Here is a 24,024-nt window from a genome sequence, read left to right as displayed (position 1 = left end):
ATTGCTGTTCACAAGCGGAAACCATCCAACATGAAGGAGCTGGAGCAGTTTTGCCTTAAGGAATGGGCAAAAAGTTTTCTGTTATGTTGTCCTAAATGTTGTTTGATTCACAATATAAAAACAAAACAAAACACAACTTCACAGTTGTAGGCATGTTCTGTGAATGAAATGATGCACACCTTCAGACAATCCATTTTAATTCCAGGTTGTGAGGCAACAAAACATGAAAAATGCAAAGGGGGGTGAATACTTTTGCAAGGCACTGTATATACGTATCTGGAACAATCTGGTTGCCATTTGTAATATTGACAAATCTGTTGACTTTTCAGAAGGTTGAATACTTTTGCCAGCCAGTGTGTGTGTGTTTACATATACACACTTATAATGCCCACAAACAAAATGAAGACCTGATTTTACTATTGGAATTGTAGCTGTACCACACTTCTTTCCATAATATTTCAAATTGTTGCTGTATGCCTTGTACAAAGTGTAAAAAACTACATACGTAAAACAACTATTTTCATGTGTTATATGGAAAACTGCTTACCCTTATAGTGCAGTTGATTCAGTGGAAAATGAGAGCAAACATAGCCATGACTCCTCAAAGCACTCTTTTAGGCTTCATGTGAACCCTACACAAGCAGGGACAAGCGAAAGAACCATTGTTTATCTGCAACATGCAGATTCCCCTGGCAGGGATCAGAATGAATCCAGAAGGAACACTTACAACTGGGAGTCCATAGAGGCACCACACAGTAACTCTTAAAGCTTAGAAGTGGCGCCAGACCCCATGCACGAAGTCCATGAAGTTAATTGGGGTGTGAAATGTAAAAGAGGAGAAAACCTAACCCATGACTTTTGGTACCAGGGAAAAAAAGGGGCATTGCCCTTTTATGAAAATCTGTAAAGCCTATATGGGTTAAACAGTGTGACATATCTATAGCTATAGTATTCATTTCAACAGGTCTTATTTGGCTTTAATCTTAGTACAGACTGTCCTTATACATCTACCCTTGGCATGCCGTGCAAGATGCCTGGCGTGAGTGAACCGCTAAGTCCCGTGCAACTCTGCTTGCGCCGATTGTATTTTTTGGCTGAAAATGCGACTAAGACGCACCAGGTGTACTGATTCATTTGATATTCGACTCAAAAAAGACATTCGTCGCCAACTCATTAGAAAACTGTGAAAAAATGTTGATAAAAGGCTTTTTCTTTCCCAGAAAGTTTCTTTGGAAGGAAGGTATACAAGAGTGGTGGCTATGGTGAACATATCCATTGTTCATGCAAAGAAACAGAGATACATATACAGATGCTGTTTTGACTGAGTGGGGTATGTCCATCTTATTATTTTTCATACTTTGGGTGAAAACTTCACCGTTGGTGAAAAGGGGCTAAAATAAACCATTGTAGGAGCAGTATATCTGTCTTCTTGTTAGTACGGTATGCGAACCTCTGCTTTGACTAGTGGTGGATGAACTTCAACAGCTTCTCATGCCAGTGTGACTCTGGTGCCCCCCACTCACCCACAACTCCCCATCCCACTCCTTCCTGGTGACAGGTCTAGCGCCGAACCTGTGCTGCGGGCCTGATCATAAGCGCGGCTACAGATCTTCCAGGAGCTGGATGTCAACAAGGATGAACCAGATGGAGCTGCGGGTAAGATGGCATGGGAGACGTGGGCCTGGGGCACCAGTGACTGAGTCTAGGAGTAGATCTTTGGTGGTCAACTTCCTGGCATGTGAAGCAGTCGGTAGTAGACTGGACATTTTGTGATTTGTAGTTCCACCAAAGTAGCAGTCTTACAGTATCTTGACTCAAACTCGGTCCTCAAAGCCTCCCATCAAGTGGTTTTCCCCTCTATCTGGGGCATCAGGAGGGCTCCCCTCCCACATCAGTTGGTTTTCCCTTCCATCAGGGGTATCAGGAGGGCTCCCCACCCAACATCATTTTCCCTTTTTTTAGGGGGGGCACCAAATTATAACTTGCCTCCGGGCATCTGCGATGAATTTACGTCACTGGATGAGGAACAAATAGAAGGTACAAACAAGTGGTGCAGTAGCCAGAAACTGAACCCTGATGACAGAAAAAACATTATTGATGACGCCACTTCCTGTTATTTTTCCTTTTTCTACTGGTCAGATATCTAGGCTTCAGAGCTGCCATGACCAAGTGCTTGGAGGAAGGACTTCAAATGATATTTAAAAAAGGAAATTAAATCATCAAAGTGAGATTTACACAATATTTACACAAACATCAATGGGATAATAAATACACTACTCTAAATTGAGTATTGGAAAACACCAGGGAGATCTGTGACACATGAACTTACTATAGGCACATTGCTTTTATAAAGGCCACAAAATTAAAGGGAGCTTCTAAAAATCCATAATAAATTTATAAGGGGTGGTGGGGATTATGAGGTGTCTAATGAGGATTGATATTCCCAATTTACAAGGCAAATTCTAATATAGAGGCAAACCAGTGGTTGTGGATGACCTCAATTCCTTAGAATACATACGATTTCTAGCGAACACTGAAGTAACAATTTCAGTATGTATACAGATATTACATACATCTATTAATGTAGGTGTATTATATAATGCTAAATAACTAACTAGTATTAATGTACTGGATTTGGAAGTGAGCTGTCTGGCTTTAGGGAAGGATCATACAGCCTGAAATATGTCGTAGTTACCTGGCTTTTCAGACGGTCACCTACTGTTCTTTCTCCAGTTCATGTGGCCATCTGCTTCTGCTGTGAATTTATTTTATTTCCTGCAAACCCTGACATCTGTCCCCGCTGCCAATCGCTTAAGACTTTGAATTTGTAAGTCTCTTGCTTATTCCCCTACTGACTCTGAGTTAGGGGAAAGCGACAGATGGGTAAAGGAACAATCTGTCTCCATTGCCTCTTCCTTGTGCACCATCTCCTGGGATTAAATTCAGTTGCATCGAATCTCTTCTATCAAAATGGTGGCACCAGGTTTTCATTTAATTTCAAGGTGTTTTGCCAGCTATCAGTTTTTCTTATACATTAAAATTGAAGCTACATGACTTTTGTAGACATAGTTTGTCGTCACATAAGAACAGAAAGGTTACATCTACTGATTCTTTATCCAAAACAAATTATTTTCAACAGGTGCTACTTGTGGCAATACATACTGTTACTCAATTGGGTAACTTGCAAAAAAGTTATTTTTCCACTTGTCTCCAGTATTACTTTAAATCAACAAAACATATATAAAAACTGAACAATGAAAAAAGTGCATTTACTCTGATTCACAAACTGGCTGGAGTAACAATTTGGTGAAGGCACACCACACACCTAAGTGCAATCCTAACTTCAGAACATAGACAAAGAGCAACATATACTGTAATGCTGTGGAATACGTTGTAAGCATAAGAGCAAAGTGACTTTAATGCAGTTTTATCCTAAGATGTAAACATCTTTATTTACTTATTTAAAGATGCCAAGTTCACAAGATATGTTAAAAATAAGTGTTTCAAAGCCTTCATGTGGCACACTGGAATAAAAAAAGGGACTAGCTAGACGAAAGTAGCAACAACATCATCATCAAAGCACCAGATCTCACACAGAAAGCACACACTACAAACAAATCATAGGGAGTTTCATAAAGTGTTTACCTTAAGGAGGTCAATCTCTTTGATACAGTCTGCTCTTGCTTTGGCATCCATCAAATCAAAAATCTGCACAGGATTAAATAAAGATGAACAGGAGGTTATTTACCAAGACACTATAAATGTGGCAGCACAGAAGCTGCGCCTGGATTCAGCGACATTAATGATTATTATGGGACATGAGGATGTGTAACCACTTATTCACTGGCACCAACATTTTAAAATCTCAGAGTGAAGTAAAAGGTTAATGAATATAAAGGCATAGAAAGAGTTAAAAAAAAATACAAGTGATTTTTTTTTTATCACTTAGACATTGTCCTATTGTGACCTTAGTGCTCCCACAGATTTATACTGCTTAATCCTTTTCTCTGATGACAACATGTGGTAAAATTCTTTGATTCCGGCTTTCTGCATTTCATACATCACAAATTTGTGCTGGATACACGAAACAGCCACTGTGGGCCTTTCAAGGAGATTAAGCTTGCAAGCTGCCCTTGGGGAGAGATGCTCAGAGTTGCAATCAAATCTCTTCTATAGTGTGACAGCTCCCTCCCTAGCATGATGTACTGTGAAATATGAGGACACATTGTGACTTGTCATTGTAGCCTCTCACACCGCAGATCTGCCTGGACACTCTGCATGAAGCTGGAGATCTGCTGTTTATTTTTCTCCAATTATTGTGTCCATTCTACTTTTAAATATACCAGTAGTCAAAGTCTAGCTCACAGACCTGTTTGACCTTTGCAAGGTCTTCCTAGATTTATGGTATTTTTGCAATCTTGAAGCAAGCTTGTAGTTATAACATATGGTCCTCTTCCTCTTATGTGAATATTTTGGGTTCATTGTCCTGTTTAAAATATTATATTCATAGTCATTCATAGGTGGTTTAAGAATGTATAGGCCTGTGTCTTTGCAGCTCCCCGATCCGGAAATGTAGCATTGTGCCAGAGTCTTTTCTATCCTCTACATCAGTGATTCCCAACCTCGGTCCTCAAGGCACACTAACAGTCCTGGTTTTAGTGATATCCATGGTTGAGCACAGATGGTTAAATCAAAATAACTGAGGTACTAATTAAGTCACCTGTGCTTAAGTACGGTTATCCTTAAAACCTGGACTGTTAGTGTGCCTTGAGGACCGTGGTTGGGAACCCCTGCTCTACATAGATGCTGGTGACAAAATCCTGGTGCACACTTCGGATGCGGCCAGGAAACTCAGACCAATCTGTGGCACTGACTAGTGTTAGTCCTATTACTGCCCCGAAGACAGCAGTCACATTTCTGTGCGCAGAGTTGCCACATGGGTCCATGAGCACTGCAAATGTATACACCACTGTTGTCATCTCACATGGCAGTACAGCTCTTAGCCATGCTAATGGTTTTACATGATAAAATCACTTCAATACATTTTTAAGGTGAAAAACATGTGCAGACTTCAAAATAAAAAGATACAGACTGCTTCAAAAGATATAGTTCAAGCTGTAATGTATATTCCCACCAAAAGCAGCTCTGAGCTAAACATATGAGAGAGCTTTGGCAGTTACAATTTTATGTTAAGACACCCCTCGATTTGCCTGCTCAAGACCCCGCTGTAGGAGAAGACTGGTATTCTGTGTGATGTTTTCTGCCTGTATTCTCCGTTTTCTTAGGGTATTTTACTACAGGGATAAAGGAGGGTCCATATGCAGTATAAGATTAACAACAACATGTTCTGGGATGTGTCAGCAGCAAAACTCGAAAAAGGGACAAAGTAATTAATGACAGAACGTTTGCATACATGTGGAGGGGTTGATTAAATTAAATATATAATATTTACCTTTATGGTAGCAAAACAAAAAAACTTATATTCCATCTCTGCTAGTTCACCCCTGTAGACTGAGTAGATCTATCCTCCCTGGCAGCCTGCACCAGCTTTCCCTAAACCATCACAAATGACATTCCAGCATGGTGGGGGACTGGCGCACGTGATAAAGTAAAGAGCTGACATACCCATATACTTTAGGAGAGATAGCAGTTCAGTTGGTGGATGGAAATTTAGATTTTAAAGTATTCAGTTTGCTTTGGACAGACTGCTTCTTTATAACAAAGTTTTTTTTCACAAACCAAAAGAACAATAATTGCAGATTAATTGCAGTTTAAATGGAGATGGTTAATTCAAGAAGTACAAGATGTCCCCATGATATGTTCCACAGGTCAATGTCTGCAATACAGTACATTAGAATAATCACAAAGGCGGCTTTGAAAGATTTCATTCTGATGGCCACAAATCACCTGCAGAGTAGTTGAAACAAATCCACAGCTCTTTTAAACAGTAAGCTTTGCATATTGTAATATCATTCCGTGAGCTGCTGGCAGCTGCCACTCATTGCAAATACAGAAAAAGCAGGGTGCCCACAAACATATGCAGATGTTATGCAGATTAAGAGGGAAATGGGATTTAAAGCCCAAGATGTTCTAATAAATGAGATGGTTTAGTGGTGTGGAGTGCTGGGGAGCACATTTTATTATTCTGATATAACCTAGTCAGTATGCAGAGACACCACATGCCTTTTCCTAGGCATACATTTCAAATGAGCGGCTATGTGAACCATTATGCTATAATAAAGTGATACTACTTTCATAGTCTGTATTGAAACCTTAGCCGCTATTTTAATACATTTTGCACATAAATGGTAAACCGCAGATCCGATTTATCCAAAAGTGTACATTTTACATACAGCATTGTAGCATGACATTGGGCTGGTGTTCCAAATTAGGCATACTGTGCTTAGATCTTCCGGACATAGAAGAGAACTGCTGCAAGTGTTCTTGTGGATCGCACTCTAGAGTGATGTTCTTAGGTTTTCATGGATAAGGGATAGAGGCCCTGATTCAGAGCCGGACGCTCTGACAGAGTGCTCGCTATGAATCAGGGCCGGCCTTCTTGTTTTTTAGAGCGGCCTCCTGGCCGCTCGCATAGCTGTGGGAGACCACCCACAGCTATAGCGAGCGGCCAGGAAGATAGCCGCGATGGTCAAGACCATCGCGACCATCAGGCTTGCGACGAGACCCTTGTGGTAGGATCTCGTTGCCGCAAGCCCCAGAGAGATTTCGGCTCAAACAGAGCCGAAATCTCTCCCACTGACATCACATGTCACATCACAATCTCTCCCACTGACATGTCAGTGGGGCCGCCCCCAAACGGAGGCGTTCACATGGGAACGCCTCCGTTTGGGCAGCCACTCCCCTGGCCCGCCCACCAAAGGGGACGTGCTGTCACTCAACATCGACAGCACACCCCCTTTGGTACGAGACCCGGAGCGATGGTCTGCCCGTCGCTATACGGGTCTTGCGCATGCGCACGATGGAGCCGGCTCCGTCGTGCGCATGCGCACTGGGCCACCATCGACCCGCTTGCGAGCGCATAGCGTTCGCGAGCGGTTTTGAATCAGGCCCAGAGTTTCACTACAATGCAAAAGCATCCTCAGTGGATTCTCATTTCTTCTTGCCAAAAAGATCTGTCTGTTTCAATTAGTTCTTTTACACTCCTATCTCTGCTCATACAGATGTATCCACATACATAGTACTTCCTTGTCCGTTAAACAGCACTTCTAGGTGCACCATGATGTGGCATTATTCAGTAGCACCAAGCATCTTTTTGTGTGACTTTTTACCTTCAAATGCATCTTATTTGCAAAGCAAATTAATAGATCACACAAGCAGCTTCTGCTGATTAAAATGATATGCGGCATGTCTATATTTTGAGCGCAACAGCGGGTGTATCTGTACACGAAATGCTACGTTACTGGCACTGTAACGTAGTATTTTTCATGCAGATATAACCACAGTCGTACACAGAATATAAGCATGCTGCATATCATATCAATCATAAACTGCTTGTGCTTTGTGAATAAGACATATTTGAAAGTAAAAAGATGCTCTACCCTACTGAATCCTATGGCGCTCACGCATCTTTAACGAGATTTGTAGCGCACGGAGGTAAGATATATGTGGACACACCTGTATGCATTATTTTACATTCTAGTATCTAGATTCTCAAACCACCACCAGCTGATAATTGAAACGATACTGGAGAAAACCACAACCCTAGACAGACATCGATCCACACGTCCAACTAGAATCGTTATCTAATGCCGGCTGTCGGGATGCCTCCTGTCAAAATACCGACAGCAGCATCCCGATGGTTGGTATCCCGACATGGGTCGGGTAAGTAAACTTACCCCCCCTGCTCCCCCTAACCCTCCCTTCTTGTAGCCTACCCGTAACCCACCCCGCACCCTAACCCTCCCCGGGGGTAGACTTAGTGCCTAAACCTAAGTCTCCCCCCCTAGGGGTGCCTAACCCTAACCTCCCCCCCCCCCCCAAGAAAACCTAATGCTAACCCAGCTACTCTACTTAAACCTAACCCTCCCCCTCCCCCCCTCACGGCTAACAGCTAAGACGCGCCAGACTTACCTGGTTTGGGCTGGCATCTGTCTGTATTCCGGCGTCGGGATTAAGATACAGTAGGCATCGGTATTTCGATGCCTATCTTAAGGCCCATGTTGGACTTCTAGTGTCAGGATTTAGACTGACTGCATCCCATCCGCCAGTCTGCTAACTACATCCCGTCCAACCCTACAGCTATGACAAAAACTACTTTTACTTGGTGGAGGGCAGTGTGTTTTGTAGCGCTTACCCAGACTCCCTAATTTCACATAACCAACTCAAGAAATTGTTCTCCGCACAGGACACTTTACATTCCGCTTTGTCAATTTAATATGTATAAATAAGTTCGTCCAAATATCCCAAAGTGCGCAATTTGATCATTTATTTGCATTATTTCTTGGATGTGCTACCGCCCGACTTATCAAAGATTACCAACAAAAAGAAAAAAAGAAGTTATCTGGCAATGCACTTTGGACCAAATATATAAAATATAACTTTTATTAATGTTTATTAAAATAAAATGTATGACTGTATGAGACAAAAAGGGGGCTCCAAACAAAATATTTAAAAACTTTATGCATAATGATATATTTACATAAATATAAAGAATATAAGTGTGCGAAAATTAAAAACTAATCCACTGTGCTCCTGTTATAGAAATACTTTAAATATTACTAGCTAGTGGTGTCAATGATTGATACAAAATTGACATATATTTATTGAGAATTAGAAACAAATGTGTAGAATAAACAGATACATTTGGACTGTGAAAATCATTAATTTCTAATATAAGACAACTATATACAACACCACTGTAGCAGACTCATAATATTCATGAATACTTAATTAGGTATATATGATTGATTATTTACTAAATATTAAAAGATAAGGAAACCACTGGTAATATTAAAGTATTTCTATAACCGGAACACAGTGGATTGGTTTTTAATTTTCACACACTTCTATTCTTTATATTTATATGCATAAAGTTTTTTAATATTTCGTTTGGAGCCCCCCCTTTTTGTCTCAGAGTCATACATTTTATTTTAATAAACATTAATAAAAGTTAGATTTTATATATTTGGTCCAAAGTGCATTGCCAGATAGACTTCTTTTTTTCTTTTTGTTGGTAATCCCTAATTTCACAGCCAAGCACATTAATAGGTTTCAGTATGAATGACCGCCGGCGGTCCAAATCCCGACAGCGGCATCCCGGGAGCAGTGAACATCCCAATCGTCTCAAGGTAAGTATTTCCTAACCCTATTCTACCCCGTAACCTAACCCTCCCTTAGGAGTGTCTAACCCTAATCCGCCCTCTAAGTGCCTAAACCTAACCCCCCCTTCCCCGCCGCCTAAGCTTAAATCCCCCGGGTGGGTGCCTAGCCCTAACCCTCCCTACCCCTAGCCTAACCCTAAACTCCCAGGGAAGGGGGGTGCCTAACCCTAAGTCCCCCCTCCGGGAACCCTAAATCTAACCCTCCCCCCCCGCGGCTGTCCGAGACCGGCGCCCGGTTTAACTTCCATCGGTAAGCCGGGTGTCGGGCTCCCGGCGTATGTAAAATGACAGGTGTCGGGATTTTGACGCCTGACATTTAAACCCTTGCCGGGATTAGACAGTCGGGAAGCCGACGATCGGGATTCCGGTCCGTCGGCTTCCCGACTGCTTCCCCATTAATATACCTACATTTGTTCACATCATGTTAATCAGCAACGAAAATTGTAATTATAAACAAAATACACAGTTCACCCTCTTAGCTTTGAATAGTTTTAACAGCCAGAGATCAATAGAGGCTCAAGTATCTTTTACACTTATCAACTCCTAAACCTCATGATCATCAAATAAAAAAAAGTTGTTTCAGATAAATTCACAATATACAGTCAGCTGCATAAATATTGGGACATTGACATAATTTTCATATTTTGGCCTCTGTTCACCACCACAATGGCTTTGAAATGAAACAACCAAGATGTGCTTTAACTGCAGACTTTCAGATTTAATTTGAGGGTAATTACATCCAAATCAGGTGAACGGTGTAGGAATTACAACGGTTTCTATATGTGCCTCCCAAACTAAACAATCCTAAATCTAACTTTCACTTTTTAATACTTTCTTGCAAATCCTTTGCAGGCAATTACAGCCTGAAGTCTGGAACGCATAGACATCACCAGACGCTGTGTTTCATCCCTGGTGATGCTCTGCCAGACCTCTACTGCAAATGAAGAAGTCAAATTGTGTATAAATAGGTATTTAAATTGATGCCATTAGCCAAAGTCAGTATTGCTATAATGTGGATGGCGTTGAAGTCTCCAGATTTAGTAAAGTGAAAGACACTATGACCCCCGAAAGCTTCATGTATACTAGTTAAAAGGCATCCCACAAATATCAAACTATGGTCAGCTTATCAAAGTAGGCATCATAGATGCTATACTGTGCGCCGAGGCACCCTGGGTTGCCTCAGGTTGGTGGTTCAGCACCAAATCAAATTATTTATGGTCAATGTAAATATGTGGACAAACAGAAGCACAAACCTGTCCACCACGACATAGCTGAACCTCACTTTACTACATTTCATTTGTTTTTCTGAATTTCTCAATAAGAGACTTTTGGCTTAGGGGTCGTGAAAACAATGCTGATACTCTAGGGAGCCTTGGTACAAAAAAATTTGGGAACCACTGTGCTATACTGACGCATTGCATGTCAAGTGGACCAGCGGCCCCCACTTGACCATCTCTGATTTTGATGAAATTTTGCAGGAAGGTTGGTATATATGTAGAACTAACTTTGGTAAAGTTTCAGGTCACAGTATGCAATAGTAGTGGAAGTAGGTGAAACTGCCACCAACTCAGCGGTGCACAATCAGCAATGTTCAAGTAATTGCTGTGGCAGATCTATGAGAGCAAAAGTTGTGAGAGTGCACCTGCTTATACTACTTTTGATGCAGATTTCAAAAATAGCTGCCTCAAGGCTTACAAAAAAGTACTTTTTTGACAATATGAGGCCAAAGTAGGCCAAAAAAATCTGTTGTGTAAACATTTTTTCTGGAATTCAGCTGCCCATATCTCCAAAGGAAAACATTATATTAGTATGACATTAGTATAGCTAACTATCCAAGTGGACACCATCACAATCATAAAATAACAGACTTTAAAGTTACTTAGTTCATGTGATAATGTCATCTAAAATTGCTTTCACAAATTGCATGTTTAATTTTCCACCATCTTTGAAATCCAATAGCAAAAAAGCATAACAAATTTCCTTGAAACAACATTCATTAAAAAGAGCAGACTTTAAACTACAACATATATTTTTCTGGATAGGCGTTTTGCCTCAGAAGGGAGAAAACAGGCTTTTAAAGTTAGGTCACTTTCGGCTTACGCAGTACTTAATATTATGGACAAGGCATATTTAAATGGTTCTCACTATAAGGCAATGAGAGTTTGAATCCTGTAATTAGGCACAGCTATACAACTTTTAGTGCTCATTTTAAAAATATTTATTTGGACTAATAAAGACTAATATTTTTTGGTTAAATTAAAATGAAAGTTATGATATAAATAGGTAACGACTACTTTTACAAGATTTCAAAGAAAGTGATAAGGTGCGCCTATCAACTAAATGCGCAATGATTATACAAACTGGCAGCTCCTAACAAGCAGGATCTGCTTCCTGCTAAAAATGGAGAACAAATGGAATTTTGTTGGAGCACTTGTGAGTATAAATGAAAAATTAAATGAGCGATAAATATAAAAAGATCAAAGGTTTAATACCAAGAAATGACAATAATACACAACAATCTCGGATGATGATATATGAGCACAATGCTCTGTGCAGTGTTCAGACCGTCTTAATTTAAACACTGATGTGACCACATGGCTGGTGGAAAAATTAGCCTATTTCATATGGAAACAACGTAGTTGAAAGTGAAAACAATCCTGGATTGAATGGGTATTTAGACACTGTATCTTCTTATGAACATAGTTGTCAATAGGACATGGTAACAGCAATGTAGGAGTAACTGCTACAGGGAGCCACTATAGAATGGAGATATATAGGCTGTCCTGCAATATCTGAGTGCCAGCAATATACAGGAGTAGTACCTCTACTACTAATATGCGGGAATGTAACTTGTAACTGTATATAGTTACCCTTTGTGTCTCCAATGTCCTGGAGCCCCCAACAAAGAAATGCTGCAGATACAATCTCCGGGGAAGGTATGATGCTCTGACCGCTCGTCAGCGGGAGCGTGGATGCTGGCAGGCAGGGAGCCTGAATCTGGGTGCTCCGTGTGTGACGGACGTGTCAGCTATGGAGAGGTGCAATAAGCCGCGGAAGGCTCCTGGTGCAAAGGACAGGACCCGAGCAGTACTCTGGACGTGTGGCGGTCTGGTGAAAGCAAACGGAAGATTCCTTGACGCGTTTCTCCGGACAGTAAAAAACCCGGTTTCCTCAGAATGTATGACATCCGTTAAACGGTATGGGATTTAAATAGCTCCATTCATTGATCTTAATTGCGGTATGTTCTTCAGCTGTTTTAAATTCATTCAGCTGTTAGGACTTAAACTACGGATTACTAAGAGTTTTTTTTTCCAGAATCGGATCAACTTTTCAAAGAGCATCTACCCATATTTATACATTACTAAATTTAAAGGACTGCACATTTATTAATAAAACATAATGAATATTTTAAAACAAATATATATAAAATATACCCATAAAAGAAATATATATAAAATATACCCATAAAAGAAATATATATTTATAAACAAAAAATCATGTGTTACTCAGTATAATAACGATTTTTTTTTTGTTTATGGGTATATTTTATATATATATTTGTTTTAAAATATCCAGAATACTGCTCGGGACCTGTCCTTTGCACCAGGAGCTTGCCGTGGCTTATTGCACCTCTCCATAGGTGACATGACCGGTCACACATGGAGCACCCAGATTCAGGCTCCCTGCCTGCCAGCATCCACGCTCCCGCTGATGAGCGGTCAGAGCATTTCTTTGTTGGGGCTCCAGGACATTGGAGACACAAAGGGTAACTATATACAGTTACAAGTTACACTCCCGCATATTAGTGGTAGAGGTACTACTCCTGTATATTGCTGGCACACAGATCTTGCAGGACAGCCTATATATCTCCATTCTATAGTGGCTCCCTGTAGCAGTTACTCCTACATTGCTGGTACCGTGTCCTATTGAAAACTATGTTCATAAGAAGATACAGTGTCTAAATACCCATTAAATCCAGGATTGTTTTCACTTTTAACTACGTTGTTTCCATATGAAATAGACTCATTTTTCCACCAGCCATGTGGTCACATCAGTGTTTAAATTAAGAATGTCTGAACACTGAACAGAGCATTGTGCTCATATATCATCATCCGATATTGTTGTGTATTATTGTCATTTCTTGGTATTAAACCTTTGATCTTTTTATACTTAGCGCTCATTTAAGTTTTCATTTATACTCACAAGTGCTCCAACATATTTCCATGTGTTTTACAAGATTTAGTTTGAATTGTTAATTTGCAATTTACAATTTAATTGCAGGGTCACGTCTAAGGCAGACAGAGTGAGAGACCGCCTCTAACGAACCCATGGAAATGTCATTTTGCAGATAGAGTAGCCAGGAAAAAGACAGGAGATGCACAGCAACCAGGAATTAAAAAAAATATGTCAGAACATGACATTCATTTGATGGTGGCAAACATCAAACTGTCACCATCAAATGGTAAAAACACTACCATCAGAACAAAAACATTAATGGTTAGTAACCATCAGACTCAGACCACCACTCCTCCACTGTGATGTGCTCCCATTCCAGCATTGTGTTCCTATCAGACAGACACCCTTGGGGAACAGGAGGCACCTCCCATGGAAGCCAGTGCTGCTCTTGGACAGGGGCGCCACAATGAGGAAGCTCAAAAGTAAGACCAGGAAATACAGGGTACATGGTGCAAAGAGGACATTGCTCATAGCCATGTTCAGCAGCTGGGGAAGGATGCACATGGAGGATGCGGGAAAAATGCACAGGTACCCCAGCCCCAGAAACATGCTACTGTAGCTTATGGTAGCTGCAATACAAATCTCTCATCCATGAGCCTTCTGCCCTTCCCAGCACATACCCAGTGTGCAGGGCAGCAGCAGTGGGGATTCTGGTGAGATGCAGGGGCCCACTGCACTCTCTGCATCTGTAGTGTACGGATTCAGAGAGTACCGCCACCTTTCTGCGTCAGGGACCCACCCATCTTTGATTGACTTGACATCAGAGCATGTAATTGCACAATAGGCTCACCAAATCAGATTATTACATTGCAGGACTGCTGTGAGAGACCTGTAGTATGACAAAAGCTGCACATGCTGCATTTAGCGTGTGGTTTATTTTATACCACTGCTTGAAATTGTTAAGAGTTCTGAAAAATCCTGGGAACCCCCTTCATGGTGAAAACACTGGAATTGGAATAGGGTTTCATCTGCCAAAGATTGAAACCCATAAGAAAACTTAGCTCTTGTGACCTAAAGTTTGTTATCCTGTTTGAAAATTTAATTTTTTAGTAGAACCCTACACAGTACACTTTGGAGGATATACTGGCCCCTATCACAAGGAATTACCTTTTGCAATTAACCTTCCTCTAAAAAAATATCTCTTATAAATTATTTGGACACCTGCTTAATTAGTCTCCTCGTTCAGACATGTGAATGCGAGTATAATCAAATACAGCAAGGAGATAAAATGTTCTGCAAGAGCACAGTTGTAATAGGCTTGTAACAAAAAAAACCAAAACAAAACAAATCTTGCCCTGTCCCAAATTCACTTACCTGAACTTTCTTTAAAGCAACAGGTACTCGATCTAAAAGGCATATGGCTCTGTAGACTTCGCTGAACTGGCCCCGTCCAATTTTCTTCTCAATCTGGAAATTAGCCAGCGTGTTATAACCCATGTCTGGTCGCAGTGTCTTCTATACATATGTGAAATTGAAATTGAAGAGGAAGTGAGATAGGAAATACTAATGCACAGTAGGTTTTATTCTTTTTACAGAAAGAAAAATATGCAGAAATATTAAATTTAAATGCCTTAACACAAGGCAGGGCTACATACATCAGTGTTAAAACATCTACATGCATTTCTTATACACTTAAATAAACATAATTAGTTCAATATCAAGATCAATGACTTTGCTGCCTGAGTAGCTCCTCAGGGAATCTTCGATCGATAAAGTATAGAAATCAATAAATATGAAAATCTCTTCATGTCATAAACATTACTTTTTGTTCAAATGATGCGTTATCCCAGGCCTGGCCAACCTATGAGCATGCTTTACCAGCTGATCGGTGGGAGGGTATCATGAGACTTGTAGTTTCACAACAGCTGGAAACCACAGGTTGGCCAGGCCTGCTGTAACCAGTAAAGAGAGTTGAATTGGAAGACTGCAGTTTGTAAGACAATCTATTGCAGCTACAGTGCATAAAAATATGTTATCAGGAAACTTTTTTATTTTTAACGTTTGAGAAAATAAAAATGCAGTTAGCCAACATAAAGAATGAAGTCTATTTACTGTTTTAAGACACCAAAAAGAAGATTTTCTGCATAAAATCCCTTCATACGCAGGATGGTGTAAGTAGCCTTGTCTCAAGGTAGACATAACTGTCATCTTCATGTCTTCTGTGGTTAGTGAATTGAACTTTAAACATAATAGTCCTTTGATAGACAGGTTACCCCTATGAGCTCACAAATGGTCTCCTTCAGAGGCAACATTGAGGAGTACTTTGGATTATTTTTTTGCAGCATATGTGACATTCAGTAGTTTGAAAAGCTGTGACCTTTATTCTGGACCAAAAAGTCCCAAATGTGAGTAATATTTTGATGCACCATCTTAGAAATTCTGCTGGTAAATGTTTCATAATCCACACACTGGAATCTAGTTGCAGTCTTAAAACTCATGCTGAAAAATACATGAAACAGGTGAACACCTATCAGAGTTTGTGCTTACGTGTTATAGCATGCTTTTTACTCCAACATGGTGCAAGGGACCCAGTCATAATAAAAATACCACATCCAGCAAGATGTGCTCCAGGCCATGAATCAGACCTAGGGATGAGCGCAGAGGATGGATTCCAAGGAGATGCTTTATGAACTGTGGGCCTTATTCACAGTTGTACGCTATGCCGATATTTCTGCAGTTGAGAGATTATCTGTAAACTGCTCATGCGTCAAGGTACATTACTAGCGTTTCCGCTAGGCTGTTTTATGGGGGCACCCTTACCCTGCCAGATTTAAAAAAGGCAGAATGCGCCCAGCCCTTACGGCAACGCCCTGCTAAAACAAGTGTTTTAAAGCAGTGTGCCGAGGGGGGGGTGGGGAGTTAATTGCGGTGCAGCACTCACTGCCAGTGAGGTAAGAGCCTGAGGGCAGCCCAGCATGTTCATAAGTGCTGGGCATGCCCCCCAAGAGTAATGAAAAGTGGGTGAATCTTGACACGACCCCTTCTCTCTTTGCCACGACCCCTTTGTGGGCTCACGCGAGTGTCTCCTTTCTACGGACCGGCGCCCTGCCCGCGACTGACCTAGAATGAACACTACATTACAGTGAATATTTACTCACAGTGTGATTGATAGGGAGTGTTGGGGTGGCAGTGGTGAAGTGGCAGCAAAGTATGCAGGCGTGTCACAACCATTTCAGGTGCATGTCACTTCCTGCATCTGCGAACTTGTATGCAACAAAAAATGTCTCTGGCATCTCAGTTCCCAAGGCCATTCTGCGTGACCACAGTGTTACTCAGAATGACAATAATCGAAAGATATGCGAATGATGCTGCTTCTTTGTATGCAGATGCTTGGATTAGCAAATCCACAGGTGGGCGTTCCTCAGCATCTGTGACATTTGCATACACAACTGCAGTAGCTCCGGCATTAGCATACAACCTCAAATCATGCCCTCTGTCTGTTCTTCTACACCAAGGTTTTGCAGTCAATGGCGGAGATCCAATAGTTCTCCGCCATCGATGGCTGTCAGGCAGCGACAAGTTTCTACCTCTCGGCTTCGGGGGAAAGAGCTTAACCCCACCCCCAGTCACCCTGTCCCCTCTCCTGATTGGTCCACCTCCTGACATTCCCAAGAGCAGAGGCGGCTATTGGGTTGATGTCTGTTTAAATATAAGGGGCATCTGGAGGAATCTGATATCATATATGGGGCATCTGGAGGGGTCTGATATATATGGGGCATCTGGAGAAATCTGATATAAGGGGCATGTGAAAGCTTCTGATGGCAAATAAGGGGCACATGGATGCTTATGGCTGCATATGAGCCATGTGGAGGAGTCTGATGGCATATTTTTTAAGTGATGTGTCACTGGTACCCACATAATTAAGAACTCACTTTTATTATTATTATCAGTTATTTATATAGAGCACACATATTCCGCAGCGCTTTACAGATCACAGCCTATTCATAAGGTTTCAGATTTGCATACAAAAGCATAAACAATACCCAATATAAAGACATTTTTAAAAGCTCTATACTAGCCACATGGCTATATGAAAGTAATATATCATAACACATACAAATAGATAATTCATTATTTCATTTTTTATCTATAACTTTATTTTATAACATCAGATTTATTGGAAATATGAAAATTAAACCCTAAATGACCATTGTCAAAATCAGTGCAAGTGAAATCAGTATAAAAAAACATTGCAATAAAGCATTCCTCACTTATTTACCCATAGGGGAAGATGAGAAGGGGTGAGAGTGGGGAGCTAGTGAAACAGTCCAGGGTGAGGGTATTAGTCACAAAGTAGTGCGATGTAATTGGGTAGGTTTTGCAGTGGTAGTATTATGATTATTTATAGCATTACACACTATGCATCATTATACAAACATTTAACCTTTTACGGTCTATATATCCTATAATTTAAACACATACATGAACACTATAGTCCATTTAAGTCAGCAGCTAATTAACCTACCGTTATGTTTTTAAGCTGTAGGAGGAAACTAGAGCATCCAGTGGAAATCCACACAAAGAAAATGTAAACTGTTCTCTGCACAGCACTGTGGCATATCGTGGCATTATATAAATATATTAATAATACGCCAAGCTTTGAGACAAGACCTACCAAATTATAGGAAGTGAAGCTCAATATGTAGTGCTTCACTTGGCTTACACTGAAATCATATAAACTGTAATTAAACAATTTTATGTACATTTAACTAGTTTTTAAGGTCCATAGGAAAGATTGTTTTATTTGCATCTTTCATCCTTCGAGCAACTTTACAGTAATCTCTCATTTTGTTAATGGTACTTTGTGTAACCTTGTATGTACTTCCTAAGTAAGGTGATGCATACCTCTTCTGGTACTACACAAAGATAAACAGCACATCTGCATGTGCAATCACAAAGACATATGCAGTAAATGAGACAAAATGTGATTAGACAATAAATCGCTCCTTTCCCCACTTTGAGAACGCATTTGTACTTGACAAAGATTAGCGTGAGTCTCTAAGACACAGTGACAGCCGCATGCTGAGTCCAAACTCTGGCTAATGTGTTTTGGCATGCGAGTTTGTAATCACACATTTACATATGCAATGACCTATATTTGCATGTCAGATCACACACTGTCTGGCTTGGTTAGGGCTAGGCACCTCCCTGAGAGAGGGGACGAGAGTGGCTGTCCAGGGCCAGAGGGCCACGGGTTTGCTTTGTGAGATGGGGTGAAGCTGCCTTTGCTGATTAAGTTGACGAGCCCTGAGCATTAGACACTTCATTAGAGGTAATCTGTTTAACAGTGGGCAGTGCATCCAAACTTCACAGTCCAACTGTAATGCTCCCATTGTTTGCCTCCCCCACAACTCTTTCTTACAAAGGGCAGAAGGGTCACTGAATTAACAGTCTGTCGCATCTGCACTGTCACAAGATTTCTGGAGTCAGACTCCTACAAGGCTGAATGCCTTATTTTCTTGTAGGTGGATTGCAGTCATCTATATTGTCAAACATGTACAATAGATGTCAACCAATAGCGACTGGACAATATGAAATGATGTTAAAGCGCTAGCAATGATACTGCTACATCAAATTGTTCTCTGGATATTTAAAATAAAATAACTGTCAATTCAAGCCCTGAGTTTTTTATATATATATATAATTTGACACCATAATAAAACCAGACAGGGTATTAACATACAAACAGATGGGCTCCGCTGACATTTCTTTTGTCTGGGGTCAGAGGGCTGTCTGAGTATAGTATACACATGTACATTTTGTGTGTATAATGTAGAGGGGTTGCAAATCAGGTAGAATAGAGGGGTGTTAAACTCTTTAGGCTATTCTACCTGTCTAAATACAGATGTGCCCACACGCACATATATTCATATCACGTCACAAAGCGGTGCATCCCCCAAAGCAGCACGGGAGAATTTACACAACCATGATTGCAAGTAAAGTGTAAATCCTAACTCCGCAGTACACAAGTCTGTTGGTGTGCGGCTGCGATGCAAACCAGACACCATGCTGTGTGAAAGCCGGAAACTAGCTATCTATTGTACGTCACCTAAGTCACACCACACGTCACGTCGTATTGCATATGTGATTCAAGAATTTGAGAAGCTTGCCTAAGGAGATGCGTTTTCAGGAAATTCTTGAAAGTTTGGAGGCTAAGGGGTATATTTACTAAAGCTTCTTAAACAGACAAGTGGTGATATTGCCCATAGCAACCAATCAGATTCTCTATCATTTTCTAGAAGGCACCCAAGCAGTCCAGGTTTTAAGGATATCCATGACTGAGCACAGATGGATACATCAATCTGATTGAGGTATTAAGTCACTTGTGGTCAAGCAAGGATAGCCTAAAAACCTGGACTGTTAGGGTGCCTTGAGAACAGAGTTTGGGAACCTCTGCAATAGAGAAATTATAGTTAGAATCTGATTGGCTGCTATGGGCAACATCACCATATGTTTTGTTTCAGAAGCTTTAGTAAATCTACCCTTAAAAGTTTTGTTGTGCAAGGCAGGGCATTCCACAGAAAGGGTGAAGTCTGAGAAAAATCCTTTAACTGAGAATGGTAGCAGGAAATGAGTGTGGATGAGATACATATATTGTGCATAAAGTAGGTGTTGAGTTGAGAGAAATATAACTTTGCCAAGTAGAGCACTTCATGGCTGTGGCATGCACAACTGAGATACTCAGCCAAATGTGATGACAATTTTGACATGGACTGCCACTAATGGCCTAAAGCTAAGTATACATTAGACCAGTGGTTCCCAAACGTTTTGGAATCACGGTGCCCTAGAGCAGTGATTCCCAACCTCGGTCCTCAAGGCACACTAACAGTCCTGGTTTGGGTGATATCCATGCTAAAGCACAGATGGTTTAATCAAAATAACTGAGGTACTAATTAAGTTGCTTGTGCTCAAGTATGGCTATCCCTAAAACCTGGACTGTTAGTGTGCCTTGAGGACCGTGGTTGGGAACCCCTGCCCTAGAGTATCAGCATTTTTTCCACGGCAGCCATTGGCCAAAAGTTTCTTATTGAGCAATTCAGCAAAAATTAAATTAAGTAAATTGTGATCATATGTCACCTTTAGGTTCAGTTATGTGGTGGCTGACAGGGCTGCACTTCTTATTGTCCACATTTTTAATTTGACCACTATTAGCACTAGTTTTGCCTATCACACTAACTAAAATCATTTTATTTGGTACTGGACCACCAACCTGAGGCACCCCTGCAAGTGTCCTGAGGCACCCAGCTTGGGAACCACTGCATTAGACAATGTGTACCCAGCATGACATCGCCAGCGACGGGAACCTGCATGCGGCAAGTGTCATGCTGCATTCTGCAGCATGGCATCGTTAGCGACATCCCCCTTCGGCCCTGCAGCAGAAACCTATGGGAGCTCGCATATCATGGGTACACACTAGACGATGTACCAGATATGTCGCTCCGATCTGTGGGATCAGACGACATATCGTCTACGGTGTACCCAGCATAAGGGTGAACTGAATCACCCTGTTCCACCCCTCTGAATGTCAATACACCAGTGAAAGCAGTAAGCTGAATGCGAAGCCCCAGGAATTCCTGGTTTGGTAGAATAGGTCCAATGTAAATGCAGCTTGTATGGTCCAAATAGAACTACACATGTTCAAGTTAAGAGGAGATCCACCAGACTGAGCCTATAAAAAAAAAAATAAAAGTAACAATAATTCCTATAATCAAACACCCTCCATGTTCCATGTATTTCATGTGACACAAATTTTGTGCAAATGAATACACATGGGCAAAAAGGCATGTTACACTCAGAAATGATCAGCCAAACTTCTCAAATTGATTCCAGCAGGAAATATTTGTCTTCATTCCTTGCACATGTAAAAATGATGCATGTTGTTGTAACCACATGCAAATGTAAAATGTAACGTCATTAGAGAGAAGCAAAACGTTAAAAAACGGTTTCTGGACTCCACTTCAGACCTTGTATAGTACTGATATTTGGTATTGCTGTGTGGTATCAGGACGACTAGATTATATGTTTTTTGGGAAATATTGGGAATTACACTAATTAGGTGAAAGTGTTTAACCTTTTTTTTATTATTATTATTTGCCCACATAAAAGGTTCAAAAAAAGGGAACAATGCATAAACTTATATGCTTCCATAAAAAGCATTACTTTTGTTAACCAATGCATAAAAACATTATTCCAGATGACCATAGATTATAAATTTGCAAGCATTGACCAATTGCTTCTATCGCTGTATACCATATGTCTGGTTTTATTACTAGGTTTTACTCCCAATTGTAAAGCTTAGTATAGAATATAGAACTAAATACAAAAATGTAAATAAAGAAAAGCAAATCGTAAAAACTGGTCATTAAAGTAAGAAAAAAACCTCTGAATAGGAAGCAGTAAAACAGATATCTAAATAGATAACATGAATAGACATTACATTTACTGTGCTAGTCATGTAGGTTCCTCTATATTCACCTATTTTTACATGTCTGCATGAAGTTAGCCATCTTCTCAGCAGGTATTAAATATTTATGAGTATTAATGAGATCATGAACATCTCATTCACAAGAAAGAGCATGCTCACTGTTCCTGTTTCTATGAAACCAAACTATAGGAAGTCTGAAAGGCTTCTCTTTGGCTTTGAATGCTCATAGAAGAGATCAGGGTCACATAAAACAGCCCCCATTAACAGCTATGGCCTAAGGCATGACGTGCAAGGCAGAGAAAAAAGGTAGACTTTTATAAACCATTTTACTCAATGACAGTATATATACATTATTAACTGTAAAATGGTTTACTATCAGTAATTTTAAAATAAATCAACCCAACACTGAAGATTCAATCTTAGGTTTAGAAGCATTAGACTTTTAGAATGCAAAACCTCATAAGAAGGGCTCTCTTTACCCAATAATTCATGTTTGCGTCAGGCAGAGGACAGTGTCTATGTATAGGTGGCACTGAAACGTTGCTGACTGTAATGTAATTAAATCTTTTTTGCAAGTGCCGCATCCAGATGTTAAGTATATATTATTTTTGCATATGAGGGCATCTGGTCACATACTGTTTATTACCTGGGAGAGCCGTACCTGGAGTGATAGAGTTAGTTAGTTATATATATAACTATCTCTCAAAACACAGTAAAGGCGGCACGCCAAGACTAATATCCTTGGTGAAACAAAATGGTGCTTTAATAAAATCACCATTTTGTTTCACCAAAGATATTAGTCTTGGAATGCCACCTTTACTGTGTTTTGTTGCATAAGGGGCGCTTGTTCCCCAGGAAGGCACCCAAGCAAGGTCTAGCAAGGCTTCAGCCACCTGCAGAGTGCCGGATGCATTGTGTTATATAGATTATATATATATATATAACAGCTTCTCGTATAATCTGGTGGGTAGAGCTGCACGGCTCTAAGCAGGCAGGTTGACCTCACCGACAGACAGGTGAGAAAATTCCCATTCACAGTACTTGAATCATCGATTCAGTATCATTAAATAAAATGAATCACTCTGCATCATTGAATGGGAGGTAGTTAAGAAGCCCACGGACGAAATGCCAATCGCTGGCTTCCCAACTTGGAAATCCCGGTAAGGGACTAATTATAGGCATCGAAATACCAACGCCTATCATAATCCACCCGTCGAAATCCCGACGCCTGGCATACCGAACAAAGGTAAGCCGGTCGTCGCGAGCAGACAGCCGCGGGGGGAGGGAGGGTTAGGGGCTCTCGGGGGGGGACTTAGGGTTTGGCACCCCCCCTGGAGGGTTAGGGTCAGGCTAGGGGGGGTTAGGCACCCCTGGGGGGGGGGGAGGTCAGGTCTAGGCACCCACCCGGGATGGCACCCCTAAGGGTGGGTTGGGGGGGGTTAGGTATAGTTAGTTTACTTACCTGCCGGGATCTTCACTGCTGCCGGTCTTCCGGCATCAGGGTTTCATATCACACCCTAAAATGAATAAATCAATCAGCAGCGATGGATAGGCACTGCTAGTGTATGTGTGTGTAATATATATATATATATATATATATATACACACAAATACATACAGACACACATTATATATATATATATATATATATACACACACACACATACACACACACATACATACATACATAGAAGGACAGGAGGAAGTGGAGCAGGAAGGAGGTTACGACAGAAGGTATCAGGGAGGGTTGGGAAAAGCAACAGTCATAGCCAAAGGCGGTGCCAAACAGCTGGGGCGTTATGTAGCGAGTGGGAAAAGGCTGAGGTGGCCCAATTAGCGGCTAACCAGTGAGCAGATTCCAGACAGTATAGGTCCATCTTGGGTTTCATAAAACATATAAGAGAATATAAAGTGTTAGTGACAGTGTATTGGTCAATACTAGAGTTCTTTCTTTATATACAGTGTGGCCAAGCAATGAAATTAACATTCCAAAACTTATTCCACTATGAAACTCAAAGCATC

The 24,024-nt window shown here is 40.9% G+C and overlaps 1 protein-coding gene across 2 annotated transcripts in view; it reads right to left on the bottom strand.

The window, feature by feature from the left end:
* NEK7 (NIMA related kinase 7) overlaps window positions 1-24,024 on the bottom strand; it is a 174,107-nt gene that overhangs the window by 56,240 nt on the left and 93,843 nt on the right. For both annotated transcript variants that reach the window (XM_088474075.1, XM_088474076.1), the window contains 2 exons: window positions 14,892-15,032; window positions 3,646-3,708 (listed from right to left, as the gene is read on the bottom strand). In XM_088474075.1, coding sequence (XP_088330201.1) covers window positions 3,646-3,708; window positions 14,892-15,032 — 204 coding nt within the window. The remainder of the gene's footprint in view (window positions 1-3,645; window positions 3,709-14,891; window positions 15,033-24,024) is intronic.

This window comes from Taudactylus pleione, unplaced genomic scaffold (genome assembly GCF_031769625.1).
Source record: "Taudactylus pleione unplaced genomic scaffold, aTauple2 ptg000146l, whole genome shotgun sequence".
Taxonomy (NCBI): domain Eukaryota; kingdom Metazoa; phylum Chordata; class Amphibia; order Anura; family Myobatrachidae; genus Taudactylus; species Taudactylus pleione.
Note: the sequence above shows the minus strand (reverse complement) of the source record. Positions and strands in the feature narration are given on the sequence as shown.